Consider the following 22,502-nt stretch of genomic DNA (forward strand, 5'->3'; position numbering starts at 1 on the left):
TTCAGTACTTAAGTTAAACAATATAGTGTCCCAGAATACTAGAAACTTATTGTCAAGACTTTTCAAATATATTAAAAAAATGTATTCATCCTTTATGTATGCAGGGAGACTTTGTGATTTAATGATCAACTTATTTTAGTTTTTCCATTAAAAATATTTGAGACACAATAAAAAAATATGTTTGTTAACAAAATGTAAAGTGATAGCTGCCATTTTAAACATATTTTGATGATTATTGGGATAATTATGGTGGATTGCAATTATATTTAGATTTTAATTTCACCCCATGCCTACCACTGGCCCATAATATAGTGATAATAAAATAACTAATAGTTAGACATTGCCGATGAAACAGACCGAGTGAGTTAAAGGGGGAGAAAGCGGGAGAAAGATGGCGTTATGATACAGAACAGATTGTGCTGATACTACACTCTCGTCTTCCACCAGCGGCCCCATTCCTCAGCCAGACACTTTCTTAAGCTAAACTAAATGGGCTAATTAATCTGGGCTAATGGTGGGTGACAGCAAATATGCTAGCACAATTATCACCCTATTAAAGATTCATATTCCGGCCCGTAATTGAAAATGAAAAGGCGGGGGGTGAAGGGAGGGATGAGCGGGAGTGGGTCCAACCGAGTGGATGATGAGAGTCATTTTTCTCAGGTAGCAGGAGCCAAGAGCCCCAACCGGCCCCCCATCCAGACCAGTTGCACTACTCGCAGGTTGTTCTGCAGCCTGTTACGTCTTCCCCTTAATGGTGTGGGGCATTGTGGGTAAAAATAATTACATTCGAACAGTAGAACATTGCATGACTTTTATTGTACTCGCATACTTCCTCCTCCTTCAGACTTCCTGCTGTGCGGTTTAATCAGTAAGGCAATGCAAATGTGCCCGTTTGATTTTCAGCCTTATTTCTTAAATCCGGTGCAATCAGCCGGGGACACGCCCACAAAGAATACATGAAATGAGCGATCGAGTGTCTTGAGAAGGTTAATCTGGAGGTAAATGACCGGAGTCCTGCCCTTCACAATAAAAGAAAGAAAACACATCTAACTTTGTGCATCGAGTGAGATTCATGTTCAAATTGGTGTATAATCATTTCTAAAACCGGCAGTCCCATCAGCGCTGGGCTACATCGATGTGAGTGGACCTCCAAGGTCGTCCACGTCAGATTCAACCCAACGCCGAACAAAAGTGACAAATTAGAGTAATCCACATCCGGTCTTATATCAAGTTGACTGATCGTTAGTAAAGGAAAAGAAATTATGCACCGCCTAAAGCAACACCATCCACTGCCTGAGTCCCCCCAGCTGTTATTTTAACATTTGTAACAAAGCCATTTTTTTTATTTATTCACTAAAAACTGATTTGCTTTCAGAAGCAAACACACTGATTCAGTTGCCGAAGTTCAATTTCTCCAGTATTGTTGGGAAGTAACGATGAGAATATGTTGTGCTTTCAAACAAATATGATCTGAAGGCGTCTACATTTGGTAATAAGGGAATATATATATGACACAGAAAATGGAGCGGGGAGAGCGAGGAACGGAACATCAAAGAGAGGCGTTCTCTAAAAGGCGCTATAGCATTTTTCTTTAAAGGTCAGCCAGTTTCAGACATTAAAGCCTGCTAAATTAAATTGGACATTTGCATGTGTGGAGATTCATAAGATGAGCTTCTCGGGTCGACGTTGGTGTGTATCAAGCGTTTTTGAAGACGATGACTATCTCCCCCTCCCCCCCCCCCCCCACATGCACAAATGATCCTGCGTCATCGAGTTGTGAGACGGCTTGGTTCCAGGTAATTCTGAGTGGACGCCGAGGGAGGCAGGGAAAAGAGAAAGATGAGAAAGAAGATGAAAAACCTCAAATTCAATCTGGCACAGTGAGAGGGACTGAGGGGAAATAAGGTGGTTTTGATTTGTCTCTCATCCCTCGCTTGCGCTGTGACGGAGCGATAGAGTGTCGCCACCGTGGAGGGGAGCACCAGCAGCGGCCAACTGATGGGAGGAGGAGGAGGAGGTGGAGGGGAATGAGGGGTAAGAAGGTAAAGGTGAGGGAAGAATAGAGGACGAGAGAGACAGAAAATGCAATCTTATTCCACGTAAAAGAGAATCATTATCTTCTCTAAAACAGAAGGCGATGGAAAGGTCTGCCCTTGGCAGCCCGCGGGCTTCGACGTGTCGGGAACAAACGGCCTCTGAAGGCGAGCTACAGTCAGCATCAGTTCACACAACTTAAAACAGAGTCAGAGGCATTCATAATTAACATGGAGGGCTAACCTTTAATCATTCAAAAATAATTTAAAATCTAATTTTGACATTAGTAGCGCAATTAGTACGAGTTCTAAGCAAAAAGGTGGAGCTCATTGAGTTGAACTCCATCAGCAGCTTAAAGGCCATTTTCAGCTATGACACAGAACCAACTGACCTTTTGCTAAGCTCCGCCCCCCCACTGCTACTTCAGACCACGCTCCAGGCTGGAGCCCACACTGTCACTAATAGCACTCCCTGAGACGGTATGAACACATCGGCCGTTTCTCAATACCCAGTACGCCAAGTTCGAACTCGTGAACTCCGGGAGTCTAGACTTGCGGAGTTCAGTTGGAAGAACGAACTCCCGGGGTACGGGAGGACGGTGTTTTTCTGCATTTGGAACAGGAACGTACTTGATGACGTCATCGTTTTTGCCGGTTGACGGCGTTCAACTTCCGGTTATTTTCACTGGTTAAAATAACCGGAATAATAAAAAACAACTCCGTTTCATTTGTATATTTTATTATATATTATATGAGGATATAATATGATGTTTTCTTTTTATACAAATATGAATATAAATGTTTGGGAACAACCGGGAATACGGGCGGATTACGTAAACACGACAAAACGCTTTAGTATAACGTTATAGTTGTATAAAAATATAAAAACCCTCCCTTAAAACGGATTAGTCCGATATCACAGCCTAAAGTGTTTCGTTCAGAGACCAAAGTCTGCCTTTTAGACGCACAGAAAACAGCATTGCTTTACCACACTACAATCATACAAGACCAGCGTCAGATTTCAGAGGGTCACGCCGGGACAAGGCAGTCATCAGCGGGGTAGCAGTAATGCTAAGTGCCCGGGCCAACTTGCTAGCGGCTAGCGAGGTAGCTAGCCGTGATAGCCGTTAGCGGCGAAAACGTCGGAATAAAAACTACGTGCTACAGTAATAAATCACCCACAGCACCGATTTGAAGTTGTAAAAATGACATTCCCGCAAAAATACATAAAAACATTTATTCACCCCAAAACAGTAGAATTTCAAAACTTCTAACGTTAACAATTGTGCGTCTTCTCCTCCGCCATTGCTTTATTGAAATGCATTCTGGGATACGTAACTGCCCAAAGTCCGCACAAGTCTCCTCCGATGCATCCTCGGTGAAATGGGCGGGGCAAGAACACATCCGGGGTATTTGACCGTACTTGGCCAGATGCGAACTTTGAATTGGAACAGTACTCGGTCCGACGCTGATGACGTTTCTCAAGTCCACAAGAACAGAAGTACAGAGAAGAACGCATATTGAGAAACGGCCATCATGTCACCATTAAACCGGCCAGAATCAACAATATCCTGATAATCATCAAAATAAGCTTAAAACTCTGGAATCACGTTACATTTTATTAACAAACAAATATGTCGATTGTGTCACAGATAAGAAACACATCTTATTAAGTAAACATCAATTACACTGAAAAACAACAAAATGATTTTAAATTAAATGATCATAAATGACACATTTGTTGTTAAATCCGGCTCCATGTTTTGCTCTTTAAATGAGGATGTGTTTCAGATACAGCAGGCGGCAGCAAAAGGGACACACGTTGACATTAGTTGTAATTTGTAGCAGTGATAACACGGCAATTAGCCCACTGATGGAACGATAATACTAATTGCTCCCTCGACAAGACGACGGCCTCTGATTGGTCCGACTGTGAAGTTTCCAGTCGTCTGAGGTAGAAGGTTTTCTCTGGTGAGATTATACTGACGCTTTTACTTTTCTCTCGACTGTCATTGAACTAAACTTTTATGAAAATAAACCACATGCATCTTGCTTTTTTTGCGATGCATTCAGCACTTCGGAGGCGGAGAGTGTCGGTGACATCACTTACTGCTCGGGCCCGGCGAGGGAATCTACCGCCGTCACTCAGACGACATCAACAGCATATTAAGAGACAACAGCCTCCTCCCTTCCAGACATGATGTTGACGGACTGAGACAGACTCTACAAACAACTCCCGCTCGGCTGCTGTCAGAAAACAGACGGAGGAAAAAAAACAAAACAAAGCATGCATCGCTGCACAAATACAGCCGTGTAGGATACGTAGCTGTGATCGTAATGTTCCCCCGCGTGCTGCCGAAGAAAATACAAAACAAAACCAGGAATCATATTTTCAGACTATTTTCATCTTTATTCACTCTATATTTTTATATACAGGGGAGTAAGTTCGACCTGAGCAGAGGATGAAGTCGCTCTCCCTCTGTGTGCGTTGTTATTCGCCCTCACGTAGACAGTTCACGTCCGTCAGCACGTTTGACTTAGTTTGCACTGTTAGCGTCATAAGCACAGCTAGCATCATTAGCACTGCTAGCTTCAAGCCACCTTGTCCGCTGTCGCCATGTTGAGAGCCGTTGAGAGACAATCGAAATGCTTCAAATCTTGTATTATGCACCTTTAATGGAACTACCTTTTTTAATTCATCTATCTGCTGCATAAAGGCGTTACATTTAATGCTTTTGCATTAAACAAACTTTTTAATAAATTAACTAATTAACTCAGCAAAAAATAAAAAAAAGGATGAATAACCAATAAAGATTTCAAGGAAAGAAAGCAAATTAGAAGTGAAAAAAGACCTTTCAACGAATCGAGACACAATCGGATTTGGCATTCACCTTCACAAACTTTACTTGGTGTAGCGGCTACTGTGAAAGAAAATATGTTGTTTTTTTTTATCATTTTTAACATCATTAATAGTATATATAAATAGGATTAATAGTTTTAACTGAGAAGTGTTTTTCTGAGAGTTTGAAATTCCTCTGAGTCCTTGAACAGGATCAGCAACAGCATTTGATCTTTAAAATATTGATGATATTCATTTGATTAATTTAATGGTATATAGTAAGAAAGACAGGATAAGAATGGAGCGAGAAAGGGGGAATGATGCATCCATGAATCCTTTTCCATGTATCCCACTCGTTCAACTTTATGTGACAATATTTAACCTCTATATGCACTTCATAAAGCATGTAATTAATGTTTCATAACACACTTGAGAGTAGAATAATGTTTACTACAGCTGTTGAAATGGGTATGAAAGCCTATTTGAACTAAAAAACACACTAAACCCCTCATTATTTTTGATGGTTAAGTTTCATGATGATATTTAGAATAAAAACGACTGTATTGATAATATTAGAGGCAATTTTGGTTAAAGAATTAAAGTGTGTCGGTCGTTGCCGCATCCACAGAATCAATTCCTCCAACAAGGCTGTTTAACTGACCAGCTGGTCTGCCGGGATCCTGGAGGAGGTCTGACACGGTCTCACCCAGGACCTGCTGGGTAATGGACCAGTCCAGAGGCTTCACACACACACACACACACAAACACACACACGATTACTTGAGCCCCTATGGCACAACTTGGATTTAGTCCTGGTGTGTGTGATTTACTTCAAACCCTCCTTCACACAGAGGAGTGACCTCTCTGTTACTTTGGATTAGGAGTTAATCTGCTTTTATTATCAATTAATCTGCCGATTCATTTCTTTGATATTGCCAGAATGTATTTTAGATTCTCTTTAGTTTGTTTTGTTAGATTTGTTGAAATAATAAATTGTTGATAACCCCACACAATCATTTAGTGCTGCTAGCTACATTCATTGGGAAAAGTTGGGAAAACAATACATTTTTCCTCATAACACATTAGAAAGTATTGAAAAAGTTAGCCCAAGGTGAGGTCATGGAATGATCTGTTTTGTGTGACCGAACTCAAAGTGACAAAATACAAGCAAATCCTGTCATTTGAGAAGCTTCAATCAGAGAATGTTTTTCTCTAAAAATGATGAAATGAATGGGAAGCTCGGCTGATCGCCTCCAATGCAAATATAATGGATTTATATTTTTACAAAAACATGAAAAATTCCTCAAATCTGAGAAAAAAAAGCGAGTAGCGCGGGGATGTAGAAGTGTAGAAAAAGGGGAGAGAACCGGTCTTTTATTGTGCTCCGGACTTTAATATCTGACAGCCGGGTGTTTATCATCCCGGACCGCGGCCGGTGAGGGAAGGAAAAAAACAAAAAGCTGGAGAAAACAGAGGCACAGTATCAATATGAATGTTTTATATGATGGGTTTTAAAGGAGATTGGATTTCAGAAAGGCTGGCACAGTCAGGGTTCATGGAGGAGTGAGAGGCCAAGTATTAAAGGCCAGGTGACGAATAATGGTGTCTCTGCACACGAGGAACACACACCAACACTTCTCCTCGCAGTATAACACACTACCACCCCCTGCTATGTGTGCAACACACACTAATGCTGTAAATCAAATTTCATCATTCGGCTTGAAGTCGAAGCTCCCTGCTGCATTTCACATCTTTAGCTTCTTTAAACCACACACACACACACACACACACACACACACACACACACACACACACACACACACACACACACACACACTTTCTTTTGCTTCTTCTTCCCCCCCACACACACACATACACGTCTTAGGCTGGCTTCAGGTGTGGTCATAAATCATCAGAGTGAGTGGCTATGATTCCCTCAGCACCAGCAGAGCCCGAGGGCAGAGAGAGGGTGGAGGGGTGGGGAGGGGAGGTGGAGGGTGGCTGGTGGACCAGAGAAGGAGGCTGCGGCTAAATGGCTGCCGTCGCTTCCTGTGTCCATCAAGGCCAGTGCGAGCGACTGCTCAGCCTCTGGGCGCGACACAATCCACACGGCGGGCATCAGTGACACAAACACGCGGAACGCCGGGGGAGCGTTGGTCGACAAACATCGAACGCAACGCTAATTCTTCACGTAGCGCTATTACGTTAAGACGATAAGTGCAAATTAAACTTGAGCAGAAACATTCGTGCAGAAATGGAGACAAAACATACTGTAGTGGTCTGTGGTCCAGTGTCTGTAGTCCAGAGACCAGGCCAGACTATGTGTAGAAACCAGAGACTGTCTGTGGTCCCCCAGAGGTCTAAGATAGAACCTCACATTAGTCCTGAGACCAGACTATGTGTAGAAACCAGACTGTCTGTGGTACAAACAACAAAGTTGCTGCCGTATTTATGTCTAGATGAAGTTATTTCAAGTGTTGATGGAGTAGCTACAGTGTTAGCATAGCCTACCTCCGATCAAACCAGACTCCATTCAGAAAACAAGCATTTTAACAGTTGTTTGCTTATCGTCTTGCAGACAGACCTAACAAAGCGTGACTTCTGACTTTTTACAAATTGTTACTCCGGCATCCTTTTTTATCAGATTACTGCAATTAAATCACAAGGAAATCGTTATTTGGGGTTTGCTATAGTAAACCAGCCGATGTGAAATGACCCAACCCAACATATCCAGAATTTCTACAACACGTAGAAGCCACGGATGATGAAACAAGCGAAAAAAAATTATCACTTTCACACAAAACACCTCCTAACTTTACTTCCCACATACGTTTCTGGAGACCACAGTATAACTTCTTCCCACCCACATGCACATTCACGTCCAAGAGTCTCAGTTATTCTCTTCATCATCCACTTTATTCCACTCGAGCTGAAACGCACAACGCTGGAGACATTTGTTTGAGGTGGGAAGTGAGGTAAGAAGCAACAAGTTGTGCCTCCATGGAAACCGGAGCTAAACATCTCCTTGTGACGGCTATATAAGGTCTGTTTTGAGCTGCAGAGCTCCAGCCGGGCCGGACCTCGACACAAATAAGTCAGAACGATAAGATAACCGTGTTGTTGTCTGGCAGCACAGTGAGATATGTGAAAGCTAGCTGTGTAAATATCCTATTTCTCTGAAACCTATTAATAATGTATGGTAAAATGTATGTTTTTTGACTCAGGCCTGAACCCTGACATTTCCATCCCTGGTTCTCATAATGAGGTCATATTTCTGGATGTTATGGCCTTTCAGGAAGCAAAGAATATGCAACTTAAATATAAGACGAGGACTTACTCTGTATTCTTTAGTTGTGTGAAGATATCGATTTCCTGAGCCGAGTTCACTGTTTGATTTATATGTGTATCGACCGAGAGTTCCTGTGTTACATATATTATTTTCTGCATTGTTGATCATGCCTCAGGCGTTAAGTATTAAACGGACCAAAACATACCGAAAACAAACACAAGATACATTAAAATTATTATTATGTTTCTGATTATACATTATATTTTTGGTCAATAGCTTTTTCAATTAAGTAGATGATTATATGGTGTAATAACGTGGAATGAAAAATGTTCAAATAAACTGGTCTATTGTGAGTCAGACAATGCTATAGGAGGGTAGTGCTAAGCTAACGGAGTACTAGATAGCTAGCCGAACAAGCTACATCCATGAAAAAAAAATATATATATATATTTTTCATGTATATATATACATATGATTGATACATATTTGACATGCAGAAATATGAGGTCTTATTTATCCTTTGTGTGTTCGATAGATAAGACAAAGACAACGACAAAGCAAAACAACCATCAGGTTAAAATCCTTAATTAACCAATCACAGTCGAGTAATTCAACAAAATCAAACACACACACAAATAATCTAAGCAGTTAAAATGTCTCTTATAAAACAAAATAAATGTGTTTTAATAACACTTTCCATCACGAGAGGCAATAATAAGTTGAAAAAGAAGGAAAAAAAACAAAAAACAAGAGAAAGGAGAAACGGATCGAACAAGACTGAGAGTCCGAAATGAGGAATCGACGAAGGGTGGGAGGGGGAGATGAAAGGAAAGAGAGAGGGGGCAGGAAAGGCAAAGGAAGTGGACAGAGACAAATGGCCATGGGAAACGGCCGGTGCAGGAGAGCCCGCCTCGGAGACAGCACTCCCAGCAGCCCTAACGCAGACGGATAGACCCACCGGGCCGCGCTACCGCTCCAATCCATTCAGGCCTGTCGGATCCCTCCCTCAGTCACATCACATCGCAGGCCGGATTAGGGCCGACCCGACTCCCCACAACGCCGCTACGTTAAACAGCACCATTCGTTATTCACCGTCTCATTGCTCGGGGACGGGAGTTTAGGGAATTAAAGACTCTTTCTTTCCTCCCATGTGATGTCATCTGTTGAGATTCAGAACCGTGATCATATCTTTTTTTTTTATTTAAGTTAAGTAAAGGTAAAGTGTTTATTGTCATCAGGAAACAAACAAATAAACAAACTGTGTCCTCCTCTATGTACTCCTTTCACTTATCCTTCCACTCCTCTCCACATATTCTGATTTATTCTGACACATTTCCATCCCAGAATTCGTTTGCAGTTGTTCTTAGACATTAGATCCATCTATGAGCTAAAATGATAACATTTGCCCTACTTCTTAAAAGCTTGGTCATCCCATTTGTGCCAACTTGGTCCAGACAATTTCAGACGTGAACCATCTAGATTCAAAATTCAAAAACTATATGCATGTTTATATACATCCTGTGAAATGAAATTATTCATTTGCTGTCCACAGAATGCCAAACAATGTAACATCTAAGGGTAAAAAATAGATAAACAGTACAAAAACAAGTCCTTTTAAAAGGCAGCATGTGAGACATAAATAAAACAATAAAACGGTGCAAATGTAAATGTAAACAATTATATGATCTTCAGTCACGTTTTCCTGTAAAACACGTGGGAGCGCCGCAGAAGCAGCAACGGCGGACTGACAGGTCGAGGAGGAGGAGGTAGAGGAATTAAAAAACAGAGCGGGATCATTGGTAACTGTCCGTGTATGCGTTTAGGTAAGTGAGTGCTACTGTCGCCATCCGACCATCCCATTACTTTCCCCAATAAAGCGTTGGCAGTCCGGTGATTACCTCAAGAAAGCGCCGGCGAGAGGAAGAATCCTAATAGAAATGAGGTTTTTTTTTTCTTTTCTGTGAAGTTCTTCCTCATCTCTCTCTCTCTATCTCTCTCTCTGCCTCCTCAGGTGATGCCTCCAGGTAATGCGGCGTAATGGGAGTACACGTGTGGGCGCCGGCGGCCTAATGGAGAGGGGTCGTGGCGGCGAGGGGAGTGCCTGTCGCGCTGCCTGATTGAAACTGATGGGCCAAGGTAAAGGGGGCCACGGAGTACCGGCCACCCAACATGGCCCCCCCCCCCCCCCCCATCTCATCAAACACACACACACACACCCTCTTTACCTCAGAGTCCATTATTCAATTTGGCCCTTCTAATGACCAGTGAATTAGGCTGCCAGAAGCGATTTGCCTTGTGAGCCCTACATGCTTTTCCTCCACTCTGCATATTAAGAGGCAGCCATTCAGACACTGACATCCAATCAGTGACTTCAGCCGGATGAGGAAGACGACAAACACTCGGAGAGTGTGGCAAGTTTTAGAAAGCTTTAGATAGTGACTGTGGTTAGAAACAGACCAGCTTAAAAGGTCTGTAAAGGTGTGAAGTCGAGCGGTGCGACTGACAAATATGCTGATTATACAGTAGAAACACGTGTTTCATCATTAAACCACATTGGCCTCACAACAAAGGGCACTACACTGACCCTTGGCAAAAACTAATGACAGCTGGTTTCAGGTCAGCGATGAAACCTGCTTGGTGTTCTGTTTGCTTTAGATTAGAAAACATGGATCAATGCAGATGACAAAAAAACCCACTAAAAAACACTTTTCTTTCGCATACTGGGCTCGAGTTTGGGAATTCTTCAGTCAACGGAAGTGACCATATTTGGAGGAGCGACGGGTGGATCTCATGAACACAATCGGCAGAGCGGCACCCTTAATGGATCTGGATCCATCTGGATTCTGGTGTGAAGCTGCTATCAAAGTTAGCTTCTTAAATTCTAGGTAAACTTTACACTTACATGTTAAAATGGCGTGGTAGTGACCTGTCAATCACCAGGTAGCCCCGCCCCCTAAAACATCTGTTTCCTTTAAATGGACCATAATTTAACCTACAGATTGAGAGCATAAACTCATGTTTAAAATGTTTACTGAGATAATAAATCAAGAGAGAAGTCGGGCTCATTTTCTCATAGACTTCTATACAACCCAGAGAGGAGTCGCCCCCTGATGGCCAGCAGAGAGACTGCAGGTTTTAGAGCACTTCTGCCTTGGCTTCACTCTTCACAAGCGGAGGTCTGACTCGCGATGAAGACGTGAACATTTTAACACGTTGTGGAGCCAAGTACAGCAACAAAACATCTTATTATATGGACTAATTGCCAAACGGAGGATTGTACCGTCGGGCCCGGTCAGCGCGGTTACACATCGTGTTCACCCCACCGAAAAGAAACTGAAAAACGGGCCCCGTCATTCAGCTTTAATATGAATAAAACTCCTCTACTTCTGCTTTTCCTCCGTCTTTTTCAAGGTTGTTGGATGGCTGCCTCTCCTCTTTTCACTCGGAGCTGTAAAATCTATTTGACAGCTCTGATTTATGACACAGCATCGGGAACCGAGCGCCTGCAGGGGGGAGGGAGGGGGGAAACGAGAGTATGTTTGAGTGCGAATGTGTGGATGCCCGACTCACAAGAGGACCACCACCACCTCCTCCACCACCTCCACCACCGCTGTGCTCAATGTTAACGCACCCAGCGGAGCAGGCGGGTTGGGAACTCCTGTGCAGAAATATAAGAAGTTAACTTGAGAGTCTAAATGATTTTTAACTCTAGTGAGAAAGTTGACTTCTTCCAAGTTTGTCAAAAACACAAACAGTTTGAGAGTTTGAGAAAAGAGTCTGAGGTACTCCTGGATGCACTTTGAAGTGATTTTTGGTCAGTTTCTCTTCCTCCCCACAAACACACACAATCCTCTCCTCCATCCTCCTCCGCGCGCCTCGCCCGGATACCCAGGATGCTTAGCGTTTGTCAAATCCGAGGCCGGGGTTGAGGCACGAGAGAGGGATGCATGCGTACACCGTTGTTTGTGTACAAGGACAGGAATGCATCCCACGTAGGTTTGTGTGACACCTTCATCCAGCAGTCGAATTTCACACCTTTGTGCCTTCTGCTGTTGTCGGGCGGTGGAGGTGCCGCTGATGGACAGCGAGGGGGAACTTCCTGTCGGATGAAATAAAAAAGGTTGTGGCAGCTGACAGAGGGAGGAGAGGAAAGTGTTCATACACCCCCTGAGAAGACGGATGTCAGAGACGGGGGGAGGATCCATCCGAGACGGAAAAAAAGAAGAAGTTTGGATGTCTGTGATGCTGGCAAGGCTTGTGTGTTTGTTTGGGAGGGGGAAGGAAATCAAGTATTCATCACGATGTGTCCATTATTCGTGAATAATCGGCGTGAACGGCAACGCGCTCCAAAAATCCACATCCGACTGGATCGTCGCACGTGAAGTTCATCGCCATGACGATGAGGGGAGCCAACATAAATCTCTCTCCGGGACCGTGAAGTGTCTCTCCCCGCCAGCGAAACACACCTCGGCGGTTTGTGCATCCTCACTACACCGACCCCCCCCCCCCCCCCCTCCCAGTCAATGGCAGCATGCTAATCAAAGCTAATTACATTGAGACAGGCAGACACAACTCATTTCTTATCATGACAGAGTGCCGCTGCGTCTGGAAATGTTGTGCCACTAAATAAGGCGCTGCTCATAATCATCAGCTTTGTGTGTGTGTGTGTGTGTGTGTGTGTGTGTGTGTGTGTGTGTGTGTGTGTGTTGTTAGGTAAATGAATGTGTTTTCTGTTTGATTTCCATTGTTGCCGTTTGTCAAATGTTAATCGGTATCTTTGGGAGCTTTTTTCAGAAGCTGTACATCTATTTTTTTTGTCTCTATGTGCGTTAGCAGTTATTCTAAAAGCGAGGGGGGGGGGGGGGAAATCAATTAAGGCGTGCTGTATTAAGCGCTGCGTTATTATTCCAAATGGTAACGATAAATTCAAAAGTCAATCAATGCATGAATGTATAAATGAGTGGAATATTCTTTTTTTTTTACGTGCATCAGCTGCAGATATTCTAAAGGGAGGGAAAACGGAAAAATCAATTAAGCGTTATGTTAGAGATTATTCCAAATGGAATAGATAAGTGTGTGTGAAGTCAATCAGTGTATGAATGTATGAACAAGGGCGACATTCTAAGGAGTAAAGAAACGTGGGAGAAGGAGAGGAAGGACGGTCGAGTCTAGTTGGAGGCAAAGTCTCTTCCAGGATTGTGAGCAGACGACCCCCCCTTCCCCCCCTCTTCAAGTTACAAAAGCTCATTTTGGAGATTCTGCTGGCACGGCAGAAAAGGCCTCTGTTCCCCATTTTCCATATTTCATATACGGCCCATTGGCAAGCGTCGCCGACGAGCGGCGCAGCCTGGCACATTTACGGGAGATGCTTTGGAGAACTTATCACTTGGAAGATATGCTTAAGTTCAGCGTTTTGAAAGTCACTGTGGAGATTCAGTCATGAGGAAAAAGGTGAATTTGGATCGTGATGACGCCATCAATAATACAATGTATGCAACTAAAAGTTTGAATCGCAGAGTTACTATATACGATAATACTAGAATAACTTTATTGACATGCAACTGTAAAATCAAAGGCATATAAGTTAGAATAAAAGGAGTTCAAAGTCTCCGATCCTGAAGCTGAACCTGGAACAACTAAATGGAATGGTGCCGGTGTTAATACACACACGTTTACACTTTTACTTCTACGAAGTCAAACCTCTCAACACGTCTTCCATCAGCGTTTCATACGATCCGTCACAGAAAAGCATGATTGAGTCACATCTATGAAAATAATAAATCTAATGTGAGCAGAGTCACAAAGTACTTTTTATTTATTTATACATTTAAAAAAATATATTCTTATTGCCACCACAACAGCCTGGTTACCTTTCACAATAAAAGCCCGTAACGTATAACTTAAAGTATATTTTTAAATCACATATATCATATATTAAAACAAATATTGTTGACCTATTTAACAATATATGCATCAACAAAATTTTTTCTCCCTGGAAAAATAAAAATATGACGCTTGCTTACATCATCCACTACCAACCAATAAGATCAAGAGTCCATCCACCAATCAATCTGCAGGAGGTCGTGACTCGTGAGTTAATCTTTTCAACAATCGAACATCATATTCCTCTCACTGTTAACGTCCCACCTTCCTTTCCTATGAGGCGACTCAACTAAATATCTTATTTATTTCAAACCATCGCCATCGCTAACGGCGACCTGAGTCGTGTCCAAAGTGTTTTTACATTTGGTCCGGTGTTGGTGTGCAGGAACAGGAAGTAGCCAGGTCCCGTTAGCCACATCGTTCTGCTGCTTTTACTCAGAACATTCAGGGAATTAATAAATCACACATCCAGCTGAAGAGCAATGTCTTTCCGACTGAGCTGAGTTCATGTTTCCCACTGAGCTCCGTCGGTGGATTAGGCCCTGATGAACAGCTGACCCTCGTCGACCCGGCGTATCGACGTGCCCAAGTGTCCTTGTGGAAGACACTGATCTGCACTTACTGTAATGGACTCCCCGGCCTCGCTGCTGTACCGACTGTGACCCCGCCGACAAGGAAACGGAGCGGAGGAGGATATTCTCGCCTCCCGACTATCTTAAGTGAGCGCCTGACTTCCTCCTCCTCCTCCTCCTCCTCCTCCATGGCAGCTCGCCGCCGACCCGACGGGGCACTAACGCCACTCAGCAACTTATCAGGAGGCTCGCAGCATTAAAAGCCGGCCGAGGGAGCAGAGCGGAGCGACGTTGGCCCAAAGTCCTGCTTAGTCATCGTTTCTCTCTCGGCGCGGTGGGGGGAAGAAAGAAAAAAGAAAAGGGCCACTTTCATTCCCATGGTGATAAGGGAGAGTGAAAAGGCCGGAATCAGACCTGTGTAATGCTGATGGACGTAGTCAGTCTCTGAGTGAGCGTGAGGAGGGAGGAGGGGGGCAAAAGTGCAGCATCAGCAACGGCGGATTTACTTGGATGAATGGACTCGAGTGTGTGTGAGTGTGTGTGTGTGTGTGTGGGTGTGTGTGTGTGTGTGTGTGTGTGTGTGTGTGTGTGAGACATGGCTAATGCTGCCAGTGAGCTGTGGCCACCTAAGTCATTACTACCTTTGCTGTTGGGCTAATCCCCCAGAGCAGAGCAGCACACTCAGGAGGGGAAGGCTTAGATACTCTGTGGGGGGGCAGAGAGAGAGAGAGAGAGAGAGAGAGAGAGAGAGAGAGAGAGAGAGAGAGAGAGAGCGCTTCTACTCCATAGATGAATCAATCTGATCCTTAAATAACACACAAACATAAAAATAAAACAAAGTATTCCGTCGATACAGAACGGAAACCCGTAACGAGAGATTTTGTTTGTTTTTAAATACGCATGTTGGAGTCAAGATAATGTTTTCTGATGGTGAGTCTGCTGGTTATAACGTACACACACACACACACACACACACACACACACACACACACACACACACACACACACACACACACACACACACACACACACACACACACAGTGAATATAATGTCCATGGTATAAATCCATCCATCCCTTCATTAAAAGGCTAAACGTCTGAAAAATATCACCCCAAAACAAATGTTTTCACAAATTCATGTGAAACATAAGAGTGCAACTTGTATTTTTATGTTTTATGGTCATATAAGAAAAAAACAAAAAAACAAAAGGCTGTTTATCTGCGGGTAAGTTTCTCCAGTTATATAGGAAAATACAAAAAAACAGGGGACTCCATTAAATTACAAATATGATACACTGCCGTCCATGAAGTTGGAATATTTTGTTTTCAGACACTCTCCTCTGTTTATTCCTATTTAAATGCATCAGTTATGATGACCCCGGTGAAATGACTTCATGCGTAACATTTGTTTGGCGCTATAAACAAATTATTCATGGGCGACCCTGTAGATCAGACAAGACATTTAAACCACATATAGATTTAGTCTTTGGCTCTGGTTACTCAGGTTACGTATGACATCCTCTGTAACAGCTGATACTGTTATTGTATAAAAACAACTTCAAATTGCAATCATCAAACCCATCCTCTCCACACAAAAACCAACTGAAGTTCATTCATTGAAAAGCTGCTGACGACTTCCAACTTCACCCCCTGGTGAGACGCTGTGTTTGAACCCGGCTCTCCTCCCTCCTCGGCTACCAAAGCATCCCGACCTGTACGAGCTTTACCTTTGCGTTCGGAGCGCTTCTTGCGCCTCCTCTTGAACCTGCGTCGGATCAGGCAGTAGTAGGAGCCCAGATTCTGCACGCCGTTGGTGAGCAGGGCCATGGTTCAGGCTCGGTCAGCACTCTCTCAGAAAATCAACTAAAAAACGGCACTAAACACTAAGTTCAGCTGCTGGTCTCTCACTGGGAACACGTGGTCTACCTGCACCTTCGCCCTCCGGTCCAGCTATGCCGGCATTCACAAGTCCACACACCTGCAGCGGTTCTTTGTTTCTACTTTAGTCCTCCCCGTGTATCCCAACTCTGTTTGCCTCCCTCCCTCCCTCTCGCTGTTTCTCTCCACGTCTGCACCTATCGGGAGTGGAGAGGGGAGGCGATGGGGAAGGGCGTGAGGAGGAAGGAGGAGGGGACTGGAAGGGGAGGTTTGTGAATCAACACAGCGAGCAGAACGCCACCTGTTTAACTCCCTCTCAAGGAAACAACCTCTCACCTTCGTCTCCATGGAAACTAAATACAAGCGTTTACACACTAAACATCCCAACATGCTCATATGAACGTGAACATGCTGATATCTCGCCCTTTTTGCCACAACTTCAAGGTGTATGTATGTTTCTTCTCTCGGAGGGAAAGGATGAGAAGCTCTCAGAATGAAGCACTCTGCCTCCATCTAGTGGCAGACTCCTGTAATTACACCTGTCACGGCACCAAACCACATTTTCCAAGCACCACTTTTTAAAAGCCACCAAGGACTCACTAAGGCTTAGGACGATGCTTCTTGTGGTCGAGTTTGATCGTTAGTAAGACAAACCCAAAGTCTCCGTGAAGCCACGAAATGTTGTTGCCGATAAAGACGGGAGGAAGGAAAAAAGGAAAGAGTAACGGAAAAATGTAGAGGGGGAGAAGAAAAAACCAACCCACTCACCTTTGGCTCTGTTGTGAAGTCTGTGATGGGAAAAACCTGAGGGAAATAAAGAGAAGATGTTCCAAGTCAGAGATCTGGATGCCGACAGAACAAGTGTCCAACAGATGTGGTTGAAGTTGGTAGATGGAGAAGAAATAAAAAGGTACACCCTCTCCATCTACGATCCTAGAGTTTCCACAGCAACTCTCATCGTTGAGAATAATGACACGCAGGTTTTTCCACTCGAGTGTGAACTGTTAATATAGCCGGACGACAGTTCAACAAATCAATTCATTGCCATCTGATATTAAGTGCTACAGTACTTCCCTGGAAGTAAACACGAGGGCCTTATTAAGAAATGTGATGCGGTTAACGTGGTCGGTCGGTTACACAGAACAGTGAGCTCAACCGGAGCAGATAAACATATTAATCATACCTTATAAACATTAATAATATGAGTCCCCTGGAATATAAACAGACGAGGAGGTCATACAGCAGCACAGCCGACTCACAGACCTGATAGTTGTTCTTCCTGCAAACCAAAGTGACCTCTTAGTCCTATAACAGTCACTATTTGACCATCAACTACAATTATAGAACGGATACAGTTCCATATTCAGGTTATATCAATGCCGAGGCAGTACGATACGCAATGTCGTACAGGGGTTACCATTTATACTGCAATACTGAAAACAAAGACAAATGTTTCCATTTTTAAAAATTAGATTCAGAATAAAATCTGAGGGATAAAACGTTACTGCATGTGAACTATTAATTAAAAATCAAGTACAGACGTATACTCCAGTAGAAGTACAGATACATGTGTTCAAAAAGACTCAAGTAGAAGTACTGATTCATCTTCTTTACTCAAGTAAAAGTGTAAAAGTACAGGCTCTGAAAGGTACTCAAAGTATAAAGTAAAAAGTATCTTACAGGTAGTTTTTTTTTTTTTTTTTGCAAGGGTAACTGAATCTCACGTCATATTAATAAAGAAAAAAAACAATAATTCCCTCAAATTAAAAATCTAAAGTACATATATTTTTTTTAATGTCGGGAGTAAATGTAAAAAGTTGCCAGAAAAAATGAATACTCAGGTAAAAGTACAGATATCTGGAAATTCTACTGAAGAGCAGTAACTAAGTATCCGTTCCCACCTCTGCTAATCACCAAGTTTGATAAAATCACTCCTACATTCCAAACTAGCACGTTTACATGCATTATATTTCCAAAAAATGCCAATACTGATTCAGATTTCTGCACCTGAACCCTCCAACATGTAGGAGTTTGTGAAAAAGTACTCGAAAGCAACAGAATGCAAACACAACAGTAGGAAAGAAATCCTTTCTGGTAGAACAGAGGAGGAGAAGAAATAAGATAAAGAGAGGAAATGAAGAGTGGGAGATGAGGAAAGGTATGAAACCTCTTCCCCACATCGATCCCCAAAAACAAGGATTCCTAACCTCCGGGGTCGTCTGAGGTCAAGCAGGCCGTCGTCGCCGCCGCTTCTGAAGAAGTTTCCTCGCGGAGGTTTGCCAATTAAACAAGCGGAGTGAAACTGAGCGGAGAGACGAGCGACTGAGAGAAAAGAGAGTGAAGACACGAAGGCAGATGGTCAGAGCGAGGGAAAAGAGAGAGAGACGAAAGCTTTTGGGATAAGAGTTGTGGTGCAGATGAACTTAAATATCCTCCAGATGTGAATTCATTCATGCTTCCGTGTCCACGCCAACGATAACGACGGAGGGCCAAGTCTCACCACAACTGCCTTTGGCCCGGGACGCTTGTTTTTGTTTTGCTTTGCGCTCTGAAAAGGAAGGAGAGAGACTCGTCGGTCCACTTTCCCTCCAGCGGGTTTTAATTTATGAGAGTTCTCTCTCCGGCTTCATCGCGGATGGACGACGAAAGAGACTCCACTCCTGGTGGCAAAAACAAGCGAGCGATCCAGGCTAACGTGGAGAGGCCATCTGTTGGTTCCTACTGTACATTCACTCACACTCCACCAAAAAAAAGCACTAAAAATAGACCTTTTTTTGCATTCATCTGAATTATTACGCCATCTTCCAATGGATGCTGAATATATGAAGCTACCGCACTCCGACAGGGGTCGGATGTCAAATACCGCAGCATCATTAAACCGCCATGTTGACATTCTTTACTTTTAACGACAAACACACGAGACCCTTCAGCTACAAGAAAATATGCTCGTTAGCATTTATAAGCATTCCTGGTTGAACTCTGGGAGAGAGAAAGTCCGCCGTCTAATCGGCAAACAAGCAGACAAACTAACGAACATCTGGAGAAGAATTCTGTAAATAAATGAATAAAAACCTGTTCCTCCAGGTGCTGATGGACGTTCGAGGTGTTACAGGCGAGCGGTTATCGGACTACAAACCTCACGCGGAGGTGCGAGCGCGTCCCGCCGTGCACGAATACCTGAACCTGACGGCGGATGAAAAATGTCCCCGGCAGAAGTGGAGCTCCATTGCCTTGTGAGGAAGTCACGTTCCTAAAGCAGCGCTCGCCGAGCCTCATCTTGTGAGTTTGACAAGGACTGAGAGGGAGGGAGATTGTGTTTGGAGAGATTAGTGGCGACAGGAGGGGGAGGAGGGCCTTTTAAAGGGTCTGGGAGCCGAGGTGTCCGTGATCGGGCTGGATGGTTGTATTAGGGTCCAGACGGAGGATGGAGAGCAGCCGGCAACCTCTGTTTTCTGCTGAGCTGCCTTAAATGTGCATTCCCATGGCTGTCCATCAGGGGGCGACTCACCTCCTTGTCACTCAGTAAACATTGTAAACATGAGTTTATGGTCTCAATCTCTAGTTTCAAGTCTTCTTCAATCCAGCATGATGTTCATTTAGTACATTATGGTCCATTTAGAGTCCACCAGACCAGAAAGCAGGGGATGCTTTAGGGGGCGGGGCTACACTGTGATTGACAGGTCACCACGGCCATTACTTTAACACTTTGCTGTAAAGTTCACCTTGAATTATAAAGCGTCACACCAGAATCCAGATGGATCAGATCCACCCGTCGCTCCACCGCAGTCCAAATATGGTCACTTCCTTCCACTGGTTGCAAAAAGTCAAAATCCAAACCCCGTAGTCCACAGAATGGGTCCACTTCTTATAAATCCGGTGTGTGATGAGACGGCTTCAGTGGAGACCGAGACCGGACTAGAATCTAGTCCGAGGTTGTTCGTGAAAGAAGAGACAGGAAGTGAGTCAACTGTGCACGACGAGAGGACTGCGTGACTGTAAACCTCGACTCCCGGTCTTCAGCCAAAAATTAGGCCAATGGCTCAGCATCCACCCGCCACACACACACAAACACACACACACACACACACACACACACACACACACACACACACACACACACACACACACAGTGTCCTGAGAGCCATCAAACTCTCCCCCTCCCCGTGACCTAGCTTTATCTCACACATGCATACACAGGGACATAACTTTAATTAAGCCATCTTTTAATTACGTTTGTGTGTGTGATTGCATTGTGATTGATTGTGTGTGTGTGAATATATATTGTGTGTGTGTGTGTGTGTGCCTGCAAAAATGCAAGGTAGAGAGAGAGAGAGAGAAGCTGGGCCACGATGCTCTACCCTTGTGAATGTCTGGCAGTGTTTTTGTTCTACCGTCTCTCGTCCACCAGAGGGCAGCACTGCTACAAGATAAATACACACCATGCAGCGTGTGTGTGAGTGTTTGTGCGTTTTGATTGAATCTAATCTGAGTGAAATAGACACACGGCGGAGCAGAAGGTGCTGACTAAGAGAATGACATCACATTTAAGTACACGTTCTTTACATCGGCTGCACTTTACTGCGTTTTTCATTTCGCCAAACCAGAATCATCACACGTTACGTTTTCTATCAGTTCCTATAATCTACACGCATTGTATTTCTTAACATATTGTGAAACAAATCCCAGTATTAACCGTGTGGACAATAGCTGGGAAGTTGAAATCCATCCTACAGCAGAGGTGGGAGGATATAGGATTTTATCGCGATTAAAAAAACACTCCACAATAAGTTAATCATGTTAAACGAGAAGAAAAATAAGAGTCTGATTTTGAAAATCCAGGATGTAAAAATACATTTTTAAATGTATTCATCTTTTATTCTTGCAGGAAGATCTCTTTGTATTGTTAGAAGTGTGTCATGTGATGAAACACCAGAACAATATTTGTTTCTTCACTAAATATAAAGGGATTCCCGTATGTTCTCGTGCTATTTTAAGACTTTTATGATCATCTTTCAAACAATCAACAGCTCTCTCCATTCCTAACTGCCGGTCTGTTTTGTGGTTGTGAAGTCGCTGGAGGATTTTTTGGTTTGCGTGTGCGAGTGACGTTCTCGGCACTTCGACTCTCGGGACGGCTGCCAGATCACGCTGTCCTGGCAGTTTTCACGTCTGAGGAGCCAGAAACCTGCTGAACGCAACAAACTGTGAGTTAAGGACATTTGTACTCGACTAAAACGATGTTTTCTAACAGAAAGCCCTGGGTAGGCAGACTGCATGTGTCGTTGCTGTAAGCATTCAGGTGACGGGGAGTGCTCTCTCAGGAAGTAGAAGAAGCGACGTGGTCTCTGGAGGATGTGATTCTTTGTTGAACATCACATTTCAAGGTTCAGCTTCAAAAGTGTGCTTAATCCCCGACAGACGCGAGGAGCTTCACGACGACCTTGACGGAGCCGATCGGTGGAATGAGGAGGACTCTGCAGGAGGAAGGACTGAACCCTCTTATGTGTTCTGCCCTCTGTGATGAAGCCTCCCAGTGGCAGCTGGTGGCTCCACGTGGATCAGAGGGGCCACATGGCTCTCCACAACCTCACTGCCATAGATGTCGTAGATGTGAGGGAAACGGCCTTTAAATCTGATCTTAATGAGTTTTGGAAGACGTTTCCCAAATTTTAAAAAGCATATTCCGATCCAGCAGAATTACATTTTCATCATGACAGCGATGTGATTTACTCGCCCAGTTCTCCTTTTTACTGAGTGGAGCTTGAACGCACCGTGACAGACTCCATGCTGTCGGCAAACAAGGCAGCAGCATGGGGATGAATTACAACAGTCTCATTAAGTTGGTTGCTGCTCCGCGGCTTATTGTGGAAAATCGGGACAAATTGCTAGCTTTGTCTTCTGCACTCCACACCGACGCCGTGTGTGTGTGTGTGTATATATATTTCGACTTCTAAGATGATTCATTTTCAATTTTCCTCCAAGCTCAAATTGATTGGCTGCCTTC

The 22,502-nt window shown here is 43.8% G+C and overlaps 1 protein-coding gene across 2 annotated transcripts in view; it reads right to left on the reverse strand.

Annotated features, from left to right (window-relative positions):
- adarb1b (adenosine deaminase RNA specific B1b) overlaps positions 1–22,502 on the reverse strand; it is a 94,396-nt gene that overhangs the window by 15,162 nt on the left and 56,732 nt on the right. Inside the window, exon 3 of one of the 2 annotated variants that reach the window (XM_084022833.1) lies at positions 17,267–17,302. Coding sequence is in view for 1 of the 2 variants with exons in the window: in XM_084022832.1 (XP_083878958.1) it covers positions 16,348–16,447 (100 nt within the window). In the remaining variant the exon portion in view is untranslated. Of the gene's footprint in view, positions 1–16,347; positions 16,483–17,266; positions 17,303–22,502 lie in introns of those variants that run through there. The other variant, XM_084022832.1, reaches the window with a different exon arrangement.

Source organism: Eutrigla gurnardus (genome assembly GCF_963514095.1).
Source record: "Eutrigla gurnardus genome assembly, chromosome: 12".
Taxonomy (NCBI): Eukaryota; Metazoa; Chordata; class Actinopteri; order Perciformes; family Triglidae; genus Eutrigla; species Eutrigla gurnardus.